The sequence below is a fragment of the Homalodisca vitripennis genome, chromosome 8, assembly GCF_021130785.1.
Source record: "Homalodisca vitripennis isolate AUS2020 chromosome 8, UT_GWSS_2.1, whole genome shotgun sequence".
NCBI lineage: Eukaryota > Metazoa > Arthropoda > Insecta > Hemiptera > Cicadellidae > Homalodisca > Homalodisca vitripennis.
In genome coordinates this window covers 105,453,945-105,472,458 of record NC_060214.1, presented here as the reverse complement: position 1 = coordinate 105,472,458, position 18,514 = coordinate 105,453,945, and the positions used below count along the sequence as shown (strand labels likewise).

At 34.1% G+C, this 18,514-nt stretch overlaps 1 protein-coding gene across 1 annotated transcript in view; it reads right to left on the bottom strand.

Annotated features, from left to right (window-relative positions):
• Positions 1-490: 490 nt before the first annotated feature.
• Positions 491-18,514, bottom strand: part of LOC124368303 (G-protein coupled receptor Mth2-like) — a 51,284-nt gene continuing 33,260 nt past the window's right edge. The window contains exons 4-7 of the mRNA XM_046825576.1: positions 12,398-12,476; positions 9,988-10,172; positions 7,828-7,993; positions 491-2,863 (exon numbers count right to left, since the gene is read on the bottom strand). Coding sequence (XP_046681532.1) covers positions 2,503-2,863; positions 7,828-7,993; positions 9,988-10,172; positions 12,398-12,476 — 791 coding nt within the window. The 3' untranslated portion in view covers positions 491-2,502. The remainder of the gene's footprint in view (positions 2,864-7,827; positions 7,994-9,987; positions 10,173-12,397; positions 12,477-18,514) is intronic.

Below are 18,514 nucleotides of genomic sequence, written 5' to 3'. Positions count from 1 at the left end.
ATATATAACTGATTCTTAGTAAAGTCAACGAACAAATACTGTTTTATGCCATGCGATAATATGACATTAAACCAAATTAAGCTTATGACTAGAAATGTATCCCTAACGACTTTGTTATGATAAGAGATACGAATAAGTTTTAAATGCAACATTTTCACCAACAATTCTTAAACATTATAAAATTAATGTGAAATTTAATCTCATAATTTCAAGTGTGCAAATATCGAAACATGTGGAAAGTAGTACTATTATGAAGGAGTTAACACCGATAAATATATATATATATATATATATATATATATATATATATATATATATATATATCTTGAAATTATGAGATTAAATTTCACATTAATTTTGTAATTTTGAAGAATTGTTGGTGAAAATGTTGCACTTAAAACTTATTATACATATAATAATTTATACATATATATATATATATATATATATATATATATATATATATATATATATATATATATATATATATATACTATTAGATAAACACGGACCACACAAACGTACAAATTACACAAAAAGCTAATCTATGGATATAAAAATACAAGCAAAAATTGTCATTGTTAATACATAAAAACTAGAAAAAAGGTGTCCGTGCATCTACAACATTATACGAGTATAATCAGTTACAGTATAACCTAACTACAGTCAAACAAGCATTTTTATGCGTTTAACAATGTGTTACAGCTACGCTGCCAAAAATGTTAAACTAGATAATACATAATTAATGTTATAACACCTAGCATATTTTGTACGCCAGACTATCGTCTCAAGTTAGCAAGTTATGTATTAGAAAAAATTACAGATTGATCATTTCTGTCATACTAGATTTTTTACTACTTTGGTTAATTTATTACACGTCCTTAAATCGCTATTTTCATGGATAAGGTAACGGTTACTATGGATGCGAATTCTGACGAAAATCTGTTCTGACGAGTACGTCCGAAACCCTCGTCAGAACAAGGCGGTTACAGTGTGCGCGTTTTCAGATCTTCTGATAGTCAGTACGTGTCAAAGCCGCCCAGCTAAATGGATAAACTCGATGAACAATATTTTCTTGAAAGCCCGTTATTAAAAATAATGTCGTTGAAAAGGGTAAAAACAGTATAATTATTTTAACCCGATATTTGTTAGTATGTAACAATGTATTTAATTAGTCAAATAAAAATTATTTTTTAATTATAACAAAACAATCTTATTAAAACAAATTAGATTCATAAAATTATTGAAAATCTGATTGACGTAAGAATTAACCCTAGAAATAAAACAACCTTTGTTTGATAAAAAGAATAAATTTCCTCGAAAAAAAAAAAATAGTTTTACTGAAAACCCACATTTTACCCACATTCACCCTATATTGTGTTGAGTTCTGCTGCAACCTTATCTCGATTCTTCCGAGCAAGATCTCTGTTGTGGTAATTTTTATCTCTCATGTCCCACAAACACCTGTTCTCGTACACAAGACCGATTAATTCATCAATATCCATGGTTAATTTAAGTTAATAACTCTAAAATTCGACGCACAGGGTGAAATAAGTTGCTGGCCGCACGAAAAAATCAAACTTGTTTGATCGCTCAAATCGTTCTGACGACTTCGTGTCTTTTCTGACGAAAAGATCGCTGCCACTGTAAACAGTATCATTAGAAAACAGGCTTTTGTTTGTTCGGACGACTTCGTACGAACTCGTCAGTGCTCGTCAGAACAGATTTTCGTCAGAATTCGCATCCATAGTAACCATACCTTAAGCCGTCGCTGCAGCCTGAAAAAGCTAATCTTACATGATTTAGTATTTTTCGTACTGTTTATCTTTGCTGAATCTTTGTTTATCTGTCTGAAATTTAAAAAATCTTTATGAAGAATTATAATAGACAGAGACTACTGGATGATAACCTCACTCAAATTATTTGTTTCGAGTGATGTAGTCAGCTTGTTGGTTTTGAAACGTATTTATTGCAACTAATATAGTTTTTCTAGTACTGCAATGCTCAAACGTTTAACCAAAATAGGTTAACATACTAGAGAGCAATAAGTAACTCAGTAAATTTAATGTTATAATAATATTAATAATATGTCATAACTAGAAAATGTTACGAAATTTACATTCAAAGATAAATATGAAATAATTTTGAATTTCGAGTAACTGCTTTGCATAAAGTTTTGATAAATCTTTCAAAAACGTATAGAACATTTTTAGTTTGTCATGACTTGAATAATAGAATTGTGCTTTTGGCGTGACTGCCATCATTTACAGTTTTGATGATCATTTCATCATCACTTTCCACTCCGCTATATAACTGAAATTGTTTTCTGAAAACTTAAAAATTATTACTTATGGATTCCTGATGTAACAATATTAGTTTTATTTTGGGTTTCTGCTAAAAACGTTTGTGATTAAATTACTCTTATACAATTCGTGTACAGTTTTAAAGCTAAGAATACATGAGAGTTCATTAGTCAGAGAGGGTAGTGCCAGATTGACAAGGTCAGTTGTTGGTATTGCTCTCTTCAGAGGTGGTACGAGCGATAGGTTGGAGTAACAAGCTATCAGGGTTGCTGCTGGGTGTCCTAGAGGGACTTGTTGTCCTGGTTTTCCTGGAGCTGGCCTGAGAACGGGATGAGGAGGATGTGGGGGCCACGAGCTCCCATCGGGGGCAGAGCTTCTGGTTCAGCTTTCCCAGAATGCGTCGCTTGCACACGAAGATGATGAAGATCAGAAGTCCCTGTAGCGTGTTGCCCAGATCAGTCACGAACCAGAGGGACTTGGGACCTCCGACCGCAAATGAGACCAACTCCATGACCCAGTTGATCCCCATCACGATGAAGAGTTTCAGGTACAAGTTGAACCTGAGTAAAGATAAAGGTTAGGTTTATGTTCAAGTCTACACATTCCAATTGACAAAAATCTTGTTTAAAAAGGTAGGTTCAAAATAAGTTTTATTAAGATTTCTCTCAAGTCTTCTCTGGTTCTCATTAATATTCCTAGGAATGTGGCAACGTAAAAAGAAAAACTTGAGAAATGTTGGGCATTAAGAAAAATAAGAACGAACCTACATAAATCTTATGTATTCAAGTGATGGTAGCACAACAAAAGCAATATTTATATATCACTAATGATTGATTTCTCAGTTCGTTTAGATTAAACCATCTTTTGTTGTCACTTTTCCACAAAATCTGACGAAACCATTACCAACTCAGAATTATATACTGTATGTACTTTATAGTATTTCTTTAACGTGGCAGTCACTAATAGCGTAAATTTAGGTTTGCTGAAATCTTGTTAATTTGCCTTTGCCATTAAATTAGTATAAACTACATAGTCTAACAACTAATTAAAAACATACAATGGACGTAGTTATAAAACCAAGTAGAGGCATTGTATTCAATCATTTTCAAGGATTGTAGTAGATTAATATGTCTAATAGTGACATGCAATAAACTTCATCAATAACTTTCGAATATTTTGAAAACATTTTGTTTGTTTAATACAAGTGATTTGAAGAGAAAACCTATTGCTTTTAGTTATTTATCCCGAGAGTAGAATGGATATTGATAAAGTAGCCTAATTTTGGTGACGGCAAAGACATCAGGTTTTAGTAGGACTAGTGCGAAAATGTCTCGTAGCATGTTTATACACACGCCAATCGTCTCCCACTTCACATTATGTAACCATAATCCTAGAACCTCTTAGTCCAGGATCTGAAAAATCTGCTGGAAGGGATGGATGAAAATGAACACGTTGATCCACTATTCCATTTTAACAATCTTCAAGTAACCAGCACCAAATGTAGTCGGTGATGGGGTGAGAAAGTCACTTGAAATGTATACACTGACTGGGGTCAAGAGGTAAATCACTGTACTAGTACGTAAGCACCACTGCAAGAAGTGACGTTGTGCGGGCGTGAGGGCTACAGAGTGATGCGTGTGGTATCATTATTTGTCCACTTAGAACTTTTGAATCCCCTGAAAGTTTCGTTTTCATTCTGCTATTTGTTTTTTTTTTTCTTTTTAATGAAGAATGTCATTTTAATAACACAACACAAATATAAGTGATATAGATATTTACAATGGCATAACTTTTTTTAATTTCCATGCCTATAGTAAAGATGGACCAAATCTTTGAGAATTAAGGTCATTCTCACTGTTGACTGAGTTTTACGCTTGGTCTCTTCATTCCCGTATCCTAATAAATAATGTCAATAACAAATAATTAGAAATATCCAGATGGAGCTTTCACTTATTTATAGTTAATATTTGACACAATTAAATGACACTTTTCCATGGTGGTTTACAGTTTTTACGGGGCCAAGAGCGATTTGAAGCCGAAGCTTACGAAGTGAAAGTCCTTATTTTGGGCTACACATTTATTGAAGAGCCAGCTATAGTGAATAGACCTTGATAATGGGTGGTCCATCCATAATGCACGATGATAATATTGTTAGTCACACTTTACCGTCAAGTATTTTGCCCAACTTAATTTGACATTTCTTTGGTTCAGTGTTCGACAAATTCAACCATGGATAAGCACAACTAATACCATTGTGGTATACCATTGAGGAGCGCGTTAAGATTGTTGAAGCATTTTACGAAAATGGACGTTTAAATCAAAATGCATTTCGTGCACTTCGTGATGTTTTGGTCACCGTAATCGACTAAATGTGTCCACAATCGGGAGAATTGTGCGCAAATTTCAGCAAACCGGATCTGTTGGAAATGTGTGAAAACACCTGTGCGTGCTCGCCCAGTTCGTTCTGCGGAAAAAAATTTGTGTTCGCGATAGTGTGGCAGAAGAGCCGTCAACCTCGACTCGTCATCGTGCGCAACAATTGAACATCTCACGAACATCACTGATGTGAATATTGCATAAAGATTTGAATTTACACGCTTACAAGGTTCAATTAACTCAAGATCTGAAGCCTACTGACCATTTCAAGCGTCGTCAATATGCCGAATGGTTGGTTGAACAGACAGAAGTCAATGGTGATTTTTCAAAGAAAATTATATTCAGCGACGAGGCACACTTTCACCTCAGTGGATTTGTAAACAAGCAGAATTGCCGCATTTGGGCAAATGAGAATCCACGAGTGATTGTTGAAAAGCCGATGTATCCAGAAAGAGTGACTTGTGCCGTTTATGGGCTGGCGGCGTCACCGGGCCGTACTTCTTCGAAAATGAGGTACGCCAAGCAGTTACCGTGAATGGTGTTCGCTATCGTGATAGGGACCTGGACGATATGTGGTTCCAACAGGATGGTGCCACTTGCCACACATCCAACGAAACAATGGCCTTTTGCGCGAGAAATTCAATGGCCATGGTATCTCACGTCGTGGCGATGTTAATTGGCCGCCACGATCATGTGATTTGACACCGTTGGACTTCTTTCTTTGGGGATATTTAAAAGAAAAAGTGTACGTCAATAAGCCAAGAACAATTCAAGAGCTAAAGGATGAGATAATTCGGCATATTAACGACATTGAGCCTCAATTATGTCTCAGAGTCATTCAAAATATGGAGCATCGGATAGAGATATGCCACCGAAGCCGGGGCGAACATTTGGCCGATATTTTGTTTCACACATAATTGTCATAGATCCTTATATCATAGTAAAAATATATTAAGATAATTCTCTGAAAACTTTTTGTTTCATTTACAATTTACCTCGTGCATTTTGGTTGGACCACCCTTATTTTACTCAATAAGAGTAATGTTCAATCTCAAACACTTTCAAATTGTCATATATGCATAATTTAAATGCATGCCAACACACAGAACATTTTTAAAAGTGTATTATTTGTATATTTAAACTATAAAGTGAACAAATTTGCGGTTCTCGTTCCAAACAATAACGAAATAAAAACTAAAACAATTATTTGTATGGTACTGAAGCTAGAGATTTCCCATGATTATACAACCAAAAATAAGGGCATAACATATGCATTTTTATGAATTTTATTTATTCATCATTATAATTGCTGTAAATAATAACTGTCATGAATAAAATGTTATTATTTACACTAAAAGTATTATAATCCCCGCTGTGGTACTAAGGGTGATGTCATACGCCATGTTGACCTAATATTGGTGGTGGATTTATTAATATAACAGTCATTATTGTGTATGTAGTATTATAATATTCAAACACAATCAATAACACGAATAAAATGTTTTTTCCACCGTGGTGAGTCAGCATTTACAGTTTGGTTACATTACTCCTTATAGGCATACAGACCTAAAATTGGTGATAACACTTTGATTACTATGACACTAATTAATTCATCTCATTATGCACGCTATTGTTATTTTAAATATTGTCTGCAAATTTGCCACTGTCCATTTGAATTTACTGTACTCTAATAAGAGGAAAAATAAAATGAATATTGTTACAAATAAATCCCTATTACTGAATATAAACGCGTATGACATTATTTGTAATTGTTGCAATGAAAAATATTATTTGTGCCTTGCCATCAGCACGGGAATTTTTAGTGCTGGGCGAAAAAATCTGAAAGTCTGGCGAGAACCCGAATCAGGTCCATTTTAATACTTACTATATACCGCTGACCTCCCTGAAAATGAACATACTCAAACTCAACTTTCGCAGATGATATCGTAATTTCTCCCCCACTTCAATACATTGTCGAGGTCACCAAATAGTTACATTCAATAGAATCCGGAGTTCCTCAAGGAAGTGTACTTAGACCTTTTTAATACTTACTATATACCGCTGACCTCCCTGAAAATGAACATACTCAAACTCAACTTTCGCAGATGATATCGTAATTTTGTCAGTCCATAAAGATTGTGTTCGAGCATCTCATTACTTACAACAGAGCTTAGATGCAATTACTAATTGGTTTAAGGCATGGAGAATCAAAAATTTAAAAAAATAAATCAGCTCACATAACGTTTCCGTTAAATCAAAATTCAGGTCCTCCAGTTACATTGAATGACGATCATTTACCCCAAGTAACTGAAGTAAATTATCTGGGCATGCGCATAGACAGAAGGCTTACATGGAAATCCCACATTTGGACAAAGAGACAATAGCTAAATTTAAAAACAAATAAAATTAATTGGCTACTCCGATCTAAATCAAATCTCAGTTTGAAGAACAAGATACTATTATATAAAACTATCCTAAAACCTGTGTGGTGTGTGCTGTTATGGGGCACAGCAATCAACCCAAATCTTTAGATAGTTTAACGGTATCATTCAAAATTGTTAAGACAAATTGCAAAAAGCGCTATGGAATGTATCTAATAAAACGTTACATCAAGATTTGAACATCCCAACAGTCAAAGAAGAAATAACTAAATTCAGTCGCATTTATCTTTCAAGATCATCCAAACCACCTTGCGGTAAATCTACTTGATAATTCTAAAAATATGTACAGACTCCACCGAACTGCTATCCTGGATCTACCTTTTAGGTTCTTGAATTAATTTTGTTAGTGTTAACAATGGTTAACATCTAACTCAATTTTAATTGTTAATACTGTTTCTGTATATAATATTTACTTATTGTTCTTCTCAAATTTAACAGATTGTAAATAAATAAAATGTTGTTAAAAACAAACTATTTATAAAAATAATTTTCATGTTCTTAGAGGTCTCAAAACCAAGTGTCGTAATGAGCAATATATTATATTAAATGTCTTTATAGAATAAAAGTAAGCCATGTATCAGCCGGAGGAAAATCTTTCAGTAAAATGTTGCGTCATACTTCTAAACAATTTATACGATCTTACTTGTCAGCAAATTATTACACAGCACTAAGGTTACTAGTAGATTAAAATCTATTGAAGTAATTACCTTTCCTTTTCCGCCTCGTCATTCCTGCGGCTTTCGCTGGTTTGAAGAACCCTCGTGTCACGCGAGTGCTTGCGCAGTCGAAATGCTGTTGTCACAAACATCGCGATGTTAAGCAGCACCAGGACTCCGATAGGCAAGTAGAAATATAACAGTTGTGCTTTTGAAGCTGTGACAGAAAAAGGTACCACAAGATTTTATTGATTTTGTTTCAAATCAAAGACAAGAAATTACAGTAGGTACTAAACAATGAAGACCTTTTATCAACACTAAAGTAACCTAGAATTATGTTTGATTACGAGTATATTTAGTTTGAATTTAGTTTATAAACTACAAATAGTTAGACGAAACAAATTTAAAAGAGTTAATCATGAGTATGTGTATCAATTTAGTTGTATTTTTGATCTATATATATAAAAATGAAAACTGTTCGTGTGTAACAGCATCACTCACAAACGGCTGGACGGATTCGCCTAATTTTTTTTTTAAATTTGTTCGTCTTGATCTGTAGAAGGTTATAGGATACTTTTTATCCCTTTCCCGATTCAGGATTCCGCCCCACTGGTTACAGAAATACCCGTAAGAAATGCATTGCAGCAAACATATGTTATTAAGTGAAAGAGTCTTTTCAAATTTTTAATCAGCTGTTCTTTGTAAACATATATAATGCGACAAAAAATATATTTATATATAAATTTCTTTACACTTATAGTTTTAAAGCATAGAGTAAGCTTAAGAGAAACGACAAATTTTGTTTAAAACTGTTTCTGCAATCATAATATATAAAAATGAATGTTTGTGTGTTTGTCCTTTATAGACTCAGAAACTATTGGACCGATCACTATGAAAATTTGTATTTTTCTATGTAGAAGGTTTATACGCAATGCCCATTGATGTAACTAACCACCAGGCTGTACTGCAAGATATAAAAGTTATCAAAGCGCCTGCACATTATAAACTGCAATTACAACACAGTAGTTACGTATATTAAAATATCCAAACACTATTTGAAGGCAAAGAAATATACGGGCAAAGCTTAAGAGACGCGTGCGAAGCCGCGGGAAACAGCTAGTAGTTGATAAAAACAAGGAAATCACAAGTATTATGAAGTAGCCTGTTGTGTTTCACAGCAAAAACGAGTTGCTTAATGGTTTATATAGTTTTAAATAAAACTTGTACCAACCTAAATATATGTAGTAACGTTATATTTTAACCAGCGTTTTGTATGAAATGGAAAAACTAAAACTTTTTATGAAGACATTATACATATATATATATATATATATATATATATATATATATATATATATATAGTATTTGGTGTTCCGATCATATGTTAGTTTGCTTATTTAAACACATATGTTACAGATATGGCCAAATACAAAATAATTGAATCGGAAAAAGTAAGCGCTCTGTGGTGTAATGGTAGCACATTCACCCGGCAAGTGAGAGATCCGGGTTCGACTCCCGGCGGAGCAAGTACTTTTTGCGATTCAATGTTTATTGAAATTAAATAAGGCAATTGCCATTTATACAATTTAATGTAAATAAAAAAAGTATATAAAAGAAATTATATATATATATATATATACATTTTGTTCATTACTCATTATAATGAATTATGGCATTTTTTTATTAATAATACTTATTCCCACCCTCTTCAGTAAAACATCGCAGTTTTAATCTTGTATTTCGTTTTGTTATTACAATTTAATTTTTAAACGAATTTTAGTGAATAATTTTTATTATATTCATAACATTAAATTAATATAAATAAAATTTTTAGGTTTAGGTTTGGACAAAAAGTTTTAGGGTGTACAGTAAATAAATAAAAAAATTAATTTTATATTTTTTTAATTGCATTTTTATAAGGTATTGTTTGTCCTTCATAACCAGAATTATTCATAATTATATTAAAATGGGGTTAAGGAAACTGTGAGGTATAGGTAAAGTATTGGTATAATGTCTTAAAAAAATAAAATATAGCAATTCGCTAAATTGAACCAAATGATCGAAGTAATAGACAAACACACATGTTCGCAGTAGAATGTACTGTGTAATAAAAAATACCAAACATTTTCAGTTATATGACAATATAAAAATAACGTATAAAAGTTTCAGACCAATACGGCTGTAAACTTTTGAAAAGTAAATTTTACTCACTGCCGAACCAGCACTTGATGACACCAAACTCCGGTTTGATGAAGGAGTCGGGAATTGAAGGCACAAGTTCTATGATCAGAGTGATGACCAAGATGATCAGAGGACATCCCCAGGCGTACAGCGAGTACATTATGAACTTTTTGTGTTCTCGTTCCTTCACGGAGCCTCTGAGAGGCCTTAGACCACTGCAAACAGACCACACTTCAGTGAGCATTTTAATCTGTCAAGATAATCTTATAAAAAACTTGCATTTCTGTGTTGGCTGCGTCCTATAGAACTAGGAAGATAACAAATTATCGTGTGGTAGATCGAGAATTAACAGATAAGGATTGTCTATCACTTACTTATTAAGGACCCAACAGGTCCTTCTTAAGATATTATCGCCTGTCCGTCCTTGCGATGATACCTTTTGTTAGAAATGTCCTGGAGATTAGATACTTGGTACATGGGAGATCAAGAGAGAAATCTATTGATGTTGGGGTAAAAATGCCAAAATTAAAGGTGGTACCTTGGTATTTTATGGAGGCCACTATGTCCCTTTATACTGTATTAATTGTTATTGCAGGTTATAAATAGGTTGGGCAGTCTAAACGAATAAATTTTTTTTGTGCGATTTTTAGTTTATAACACTTTATTTTTCTTTGGAAGGAAGTTAGAGGACTTTTATGAGGCAGAAGATGATCCAGACAATCCTAGTTACTGTGCTGGACATTATTAAAAGTAAGAAAATTTATTTATTACATATATTTTTTTGTTTTTTGCTGTTTACCGAAAGTTTTTAAAACTTTACGTTGCATAAAACCTACACCGATTGAGATATCTTAATGAAATTTCTAAAACACATTCCTTGGCTAAAATACTAGTGCCCTAGGAGAGGGTTTTGGGATATAATTATCCTAATTTGATTTAAAAATATTTATATATTAATATTTTTAAATTTTTAAACACAAACACTTTAAAAATTCATAATTTATTTATTAAAAGAAAAAAACTAAAAACCTCTCCTAGGGCTCTAGAAAAATACATGATCTTCAAAATAAAACCAAAAGCAGTAAGCTATCTGAAATAGTTCTCAAGTTATGCAACATATAGTTAACATTGCGTTCTTATGGGGGTCGGACTCCCCTTGATTAGGTTGTCATAAAGATTTTACAAGTCGTGCCAAAGTTAAAGTTAACCTTTGTGAGCGTTGGATACTGTAAATAAATAAATTTTTATAGTGTCTGCAGGGATGTTTTTTTTTTACGGCAGCAGTATGGTGGGAGGGGGAGGTGGGTGCCGAAGGCACAACCAAAGCCCTCACTGATGGCCAGGAGCATCGGCACTTTCGACACTTGATTTGACATTGGAAAAGTACTGATCGGAAATGCTCTGCGACAGAAGAGAAGCATCCCTAGAGATAGTACCTAAATTAAAGCTCAGATCACGTGGGAGCTCGTAAAGGTTAACCTTAACTTTAAGGTATTTAACTCCCACAATTAAAGGATCCGATAGGACGTAACCAAAGCTTTACCACCCAATACACAAAATATCACGATACACTCTCATGGTTATACTCATATCTGTTTACCAATTTGTTTATTCTATGACTTTCTTGTTGCCATCAAAGACCAACATAGAAAACGCTAACTTCAACCAAACTCCATGGAGTGACATGCATCATCATTGAACTCTGTCTTGGTTATATAGGAATGAAGCTTCATGCAAATTCAAATCTATAGTTAGGTTCCACCTTTTAAAGAGTCTTTGATCCCTGCTAATTGGAGTTTTGACTGCTCTTTAGTCAGAAGCGCACCAAGAATTAGTTTGAGGGGTCTTCAGGTTTTATTACTTGATATTTTCCCTATACTTCTTCGAAACGAAAGTTTTCTTTGTATTTCTGTCAGGACCTTAATTAGTATGTCTCTTTAAGGGGTCTTTGTCTTGGAATTTAAAATCCATTTATACTTCTGTCAGGGACGCACTTCAGAATATTTTTGTTCTTCAGTCAGAGAAATATTTAGAATAATTAATTAAATATATCCAAAACTATTACTCTTCAATTTCGATTATAAACATCAGAAAGGGAGGATTTATCCCCTACATACTCATCGTTAGATTGACCCCCGAATAGAGAAATCCTGACGTAACCAGTTTGGACCCCCATAGTTGCAGAATGTGTAATTTGCGTTTTTTGTGTGATGCCAAAGTAATTAATATTGAGAATCAATTATTAACTATAACGATTATCTTTAAGAATCACTTGAACGTCCATCACAAAATAATAGGTTTATTTTTCACTCAATGTAATAATGGAACACCAAGGATTTCGTATATTCTCTTAAAGTAAGACGAAAATTTTCATCTTTATACTAAATACGTGTTAGGTAAAGCAATAAAGCACTTTTTGAATTATTCAAATTATACTTACCTGAAGACCCACCAAATGTCGAAACACATAACATTCAGCCAGAAAAAAGTCGCCAGAAAGGAGAATTGGATCACGAAAGCTGAAAATGAAAGAGATAAATTATTAAAAGGAAAAATAGCGTAAGTAGGGCTTGGATTTGGGTAGGAAATAAATCTGGTTCAAGTACAAAACACAATAGGATAAATGAGATAAGTCTGATTAATTCTAAATTAAATAGGCCTAATTCAAAGTAAAACATTTATCTACTGTATTCCAAGCGAGTTAGATTGTTGTTATACGTATATTTTTAAAAATTTTGCACAGCATTAGGGGGTTCTATACCACCCCCATTAGGGGGTTCTTCATCTCACCCCCTTAGCTACGCCATGAGATGAGGGTATTATTTTATTTAACAATCAATTTTACACAACTAAATGATTTGATGACAACATGAGATTAGATCCTTATAAAAATTTATTATCTAGATCTTTTTAGTTTTTAATGCAATGGTCAGGCACAAACAGAAAGTCCATTTTACATTTGTTGAATCTATTATGCCACAATAGACAGTCATGGAATCAGTATAGAAGTCAGTCCGATGAACTAAGCAGAAATATGATTTTAAACTTAAGTTAGATTTACATTCAAATGCTCACGCCGATTGGAAAGAAAGAAATGAGATACCAGGAATTAATTTCAAACACTTAATTTTAATGTTAATCCTTAAATGATACCTGGTTAACCATGTGAAGTCTGAAGTTGTTACGCACGCACTTAATGCTGGGAGCAAGTAATCAATTTCTCCTCCCCCTCCCACAATATAAAAATTACCGTATAAAAGTGTAGTCCCATTCGGAAATCGAATCTAGATCCTCAGGAGTGATAATCTGGCAAGTAACCTCATCTGCAAGGAACTCATCTATTTCTTTTTAATGCACTTCTAATTACTTTTAAAAATACGTATTTTTTGTAAGTTTTAGTTTAGAATTAATAATGTAAAATACACCAGAATACCTACAAAATTAGTCAGAATTTGGCTTACAGATATTTTAAAAATAATTATTTTGAAATGTAACAGATTATAGAGATAACAAATCAACCTACCAATTTGTATTACTGAACTGTTAACCACAACTGCCTAAAATGCAATCTCGTAATTTGTGAAAAATGTAAGTAATTATTAAATAACGTGTAAACGAGTAGTGCATATAAAACAGAAACACGTGACAGTTAGACAAAACATTAGTAAATTAACATACTTGTTTTAAAGACCACTTCTATTTACCACCTTGGTTTTTAATAAATAATTTTAAAATAATACGGTCAAATAGATAGAAAAAAATTAAACTTATTGAGCCATAAATATGTTGGTTTCCGAAATAAATTAATTTATCTTCGGAATATACATGTTTTTCCACTTTGAAAACTAGTCTTTAATCTTAATCGGTGACTAAACAATAAAATGATATTCCCATTTCAGTTAAGTTAATTACTACGATTGGCCAGTTAACCTCAACAAATAATCTGCGCCATATTCCATGATAGTACGACTACAATCTTGTTTAGTGTTGGAGAATTGTAAAACTCAAGCTCAAGTTAAACTATTAGGGCTTGAACTATTCCCCACATTAGGAAGCTACGAAGTCTTTTTATTAGAGCTCCTGTAAGGCTCTTATAAGGAACACACACATTTCTTGGTTCTTGGAAGGTCGAGGAGTAAGAGTGTGGGAGTATTAGAAGCAAACAACGCCACTAGAGAAGTGCAAACAAGAATTTCAACAGAGATTTTCCGTCGGCTTACTCCAACACTGTGTTTATTCATAAGTAAACACAGCATGTTTGAGCGAAAAATGAGCCATCACCTGCGTAGACTTTCAGTTGTACGAGTATAGTTGTGCACTTTTTGTAGAAGGAATCACTTTGCAAGAAGGAATCTGTTCACATTTCTTAAATTTACCTGATGGCATATTTGAAAAGACTTTGGGTGTAAAATGTATTTGGACATTAGAAGACTCTCGAAAGAGGTGACTTTCTTCGGTGCAAAATCTGCAAGAGTCATCCCGTACCACCAATAAATTGATAACTGGAAACGAAGCAGAGAATATGACTACCTGATTGGACTTTTTTGAAGAAAGTAATATCGTCTACAGCCTCTGAGTCTATTATGAGACTCTGGAGACGAGGAATATCCAATTGCTTGGTTGAGAACCCGTAGCGTCCTCAAACCTAGGACTCTTTCATTTTCCACTTCCCCTATCCAAACAGTCTTCCTTTAATTAATAACGGTGGACACCAAATCTGCCTTAGAGCAGGAGGATCATGAGTTTTGGGAGAAGAGCGTAGATCCCAGCACCTTCTTTGTTTCCTCAACCTATCTCCACAGTCCAGATCCATTAGAAAAGTGGATAAATATCTATACAATTTAAAAGCAATATAGTTATCGCTTCTTTACTACAGATATGTCAACTGTAGAGGTGAAGGAGCTACGGCCTCCCGGGATTATGAAGGTTATGTAGTATTATCTCCCAAAAGTAAGGGGATTTCTAGGACACACCCTCCAAATATCTTTAAATAACGACGTTTTAAAACGATGTTTTTATCTATTTCTGAGGTACAGAGGGAAGTTTTCCATTCAAATCCTTTCTTTACAGGGAAAGATGCCAGAACCCCATTCAGGAGTGTCCCGCCACAAATCTAATCAGAAAGAAATCTAAATCTAAAAGATTTCTAAGCGTACAAAAAAATCTAATCAGATACTTGGCTGTTTCCAACGGTTTTTGTTCACCTACGTGGATGCAACCCATTATTTAGGTGGTTTTCAAACCAGTAACACCTACATCAAATTAGCACCAAATTCCCTTACATGGTCTAGAAACTAGCTCACGAATGAAATATACAGGAGGTCTCAGTTTCAAATATCTGAGGAGCATTCTATACATTTCTCACCCAATTAAAATGAACACTTTTATATTTATTTTGAACTATAAAAAAAAGTAAAGTAAAGAATGTCTTATTTTAGCAGGCGAAGTTAGGGCTAAGAAGCCCTCTCTAACACTTAACCTGGGGACCAACGGCTTAAAGGTGACTTCCGAACCACCACCAATGGCTGGGCAGGCGGGCCGCTTGCAAGGACAGGATCGCTCAGCGGTCACCTGTCCAAGCAGCGGCCACGCTCGGCGTTGCTTGAACTATAGATAGTCTTATTGTATTAATAAAACAAGTTCACGAGAACCACGTTTCTTGAATTTCACAGTGGTTAACACTCACAAACAATTACTAATCTAATTTTGTGCTATGTGAAACGATTTTATATATGACTGCATCCATACTAATAAATCTGCCAATAAACTAGAGAAAAGGTGTGTGGCCGCTTGAGTGAAACGTACGTGAAAGTGAAAACACCAGTGTATAAACGCTCACTCAATTCCTATAGAGTGACATGTACCATTACTAAACTAGATATTGCTTATATAGAAATGAAGCTTCAGACAAAACTTTCCAGTGTATCGATTACTTTCCTTCTCAAGATATCATGTGGACATATAGATTGATAGGCAGACAGAAACGATATTTTTGGAGCCCCTCGAGTGATAAGCTGCACCAACGCTCAGCCAATAATGCACAAATTATTTTCATCTCGTGTACGATATTTTTCTCCAATAAATAGCTAAATCCCGATATTGTTACTAGGTAGGTCTGCGGATGTTAACACGAAAAACACCGTGACGATAATGTCTTGTGTTGCTGACGCGTGGTGCGATAAAGGTTTAACTGCTGATAAGCTGAGCAAAACTGATAAGAACGTCTTGTTCGGCATTCCGTGAACTTCTAAGGTCAGCGACATTGCTGTATTTCAGCAGAATGGGGATTTCTGAGTATTCATCCTTCTGCAAGACCTCAGCTTCCTGCCTAAATTATGGCAAGGAATTACAAAGGCTACTGCAACCAATAGACGATTTTTAAGTGGGGAATATTTATTTGGATTTTGGAATCTTCAACTCCAAAATGTAGGAGACTATTCGTATTATAAAACTTAGTTCTTCGTGGAATCTATATAAGAATTCTCATAAGAAAGAAATCAATCATCAACGACGCTACTATTGGTCAAGGCAGAAATGTTAGAGTAGTAAAAGGCTTAAAAACAAAACAAAAAACAAAAAAAACAAAATAATAATTTTCACAAGTAATTAATTTTTAACTTAAAAACTACAGTGACGTACGTAAATATCAGTTGTTTCAGAGCCATCCATAGGGATAAAGAGTCTGGAAATTAAGGTTTTAAGGTTATTTTCACCCAGTTTATATAGTTGGATGACGATCAGTCAATGTTACTGTTGTCTATTGCACTTATATAGAAATAGTTTCTGTTAAAATCCATACATACATAAGTGAATGTATTATATATTTATGTATTTTTCAAGCAAAGAAAGGCATTAATTTTTAAAAATTAATTACATGGACTGTATAAGTTTCATTTAGTTTATAAGAAAGAAAGAAGACCAAAATTTAGGAAAAGAAAAGGAAAACATGTTTGAAATTAAACTTTGCAAAATAGAGTACATGACAATATATGTACACATATACTCGGATGAATATGTGTGCACGCATTTATAATAAACACAAATTGAGGCAATTATTTAAAAAATTATTATTATTTATCTAGTGTAAAAAATGTTTTAAAGTTGGTTTTTGAACAGATGTGATTATTTATATTACTAAAGGCAAAAGAAAAAGCAATTTTGGAGAACAGAAAATAAGGATGTATAGAGAAGTTCAGAAAAGCCGTGTCAGAAGTTCTGCACCCTCTTCTGGTCTAATCTTAATTAAGTACAAAATTAATATAGAAAATGAGTATCATATAATTAATAACAGTTTTTAATAATATATAACATTATACAAAGTGACATTCAAGTCTTGAGCTTAAGAGGACTTTGTAACTTTTAAATGACAAGAGATATCATAACAATGAATTTGTCATACTGCTACTGGTAATAGTAAAATACTTTTCAGTGTACATGGTAATCGAATATCAAATTTGGGGAACGACCCGTCAGGGATAAGAAAGAAATCTTTAATGACACCCTCCGTTGAGTTGTACATTATTTTAAAGATTTAGTTAAACTGAAAGCAATGCCGCAATCTGAATTTTAAAAAGTTCATCCAATCCGGAGAAATTGCTTTTTTAGTTTTAAAAACCAGTAATATATTGTACATAAGAAATAACTAATACTGTAGCTCTTACAAGTTGGAAGGAATACTTATTTGAGTGCACTAATTTCAAAGCAGGTGTTCAAAATGTTCCAATATATGTCGTCTGGTAATGTGCTCCCCGGTTTTAAAGGCTGGCTATTACATTTTGAATGTATTCTCGTGAAATAGCTTGGACACTTGTGCTATCCTATGGCTGAGTTCGATCAGATCTGTAAGCTGTTTCATATGTTTTGTCTTTGAGGTAGTCAACCGTTCTGCGGTATTCCAAGGTGTGAATTCTTTGGGGCTGTCTTGAAATGGGTTCGCGCTGAACATGAGAGAAGGTGGAGGTTACATCCGGGAATGAGAATGAGCAGAATGGTACTACAGTCGCCTTCCTCCAGAGTTGCGTCTGACTTTCTCTCACTAAATAGATCAATGTCTTTTCGGGTCATAGGTCTGATCACGGGACATGGTCACCTGACGAAGCATCTTCACAAAGTCGGATCCTTCAGGAGGATCCGCTCTGTAGAATGTGTGATGAGCAGGACGAATCTGCCGAACACTTGCTCTTTGATTGCCCTTGAGTAGCAAGGGAGCGGTATGCCATCTTTGGTAGTTTGGACAAGAGTGATGAATTTCCCCAGGAGGACCTGATAGGTTGTTTTTTGGCGGTTGTTTGAAACTGCTGAAATCATAGACTGCTAGGCCTCGTGGTGTGCTTCTGGGCTTTGCAAAAGGCCATTGAGGCTTAAGTGCATGGCAGTAGGCCGCCCCATGGAAGAGGAAGAAGAATCCCCATAAAAAGTAGTCATGCGGAGTTAGGTCAGGGAAACGAGCAGGCCACTCAATCGTTCTACGTCTTCCTATCTTCCGGTGTAAGAATATTGTTTTTATTGTGTAAGTATTACCTCACTTGAAAACCATGGTGTGGCGGTGCTCCGTCTT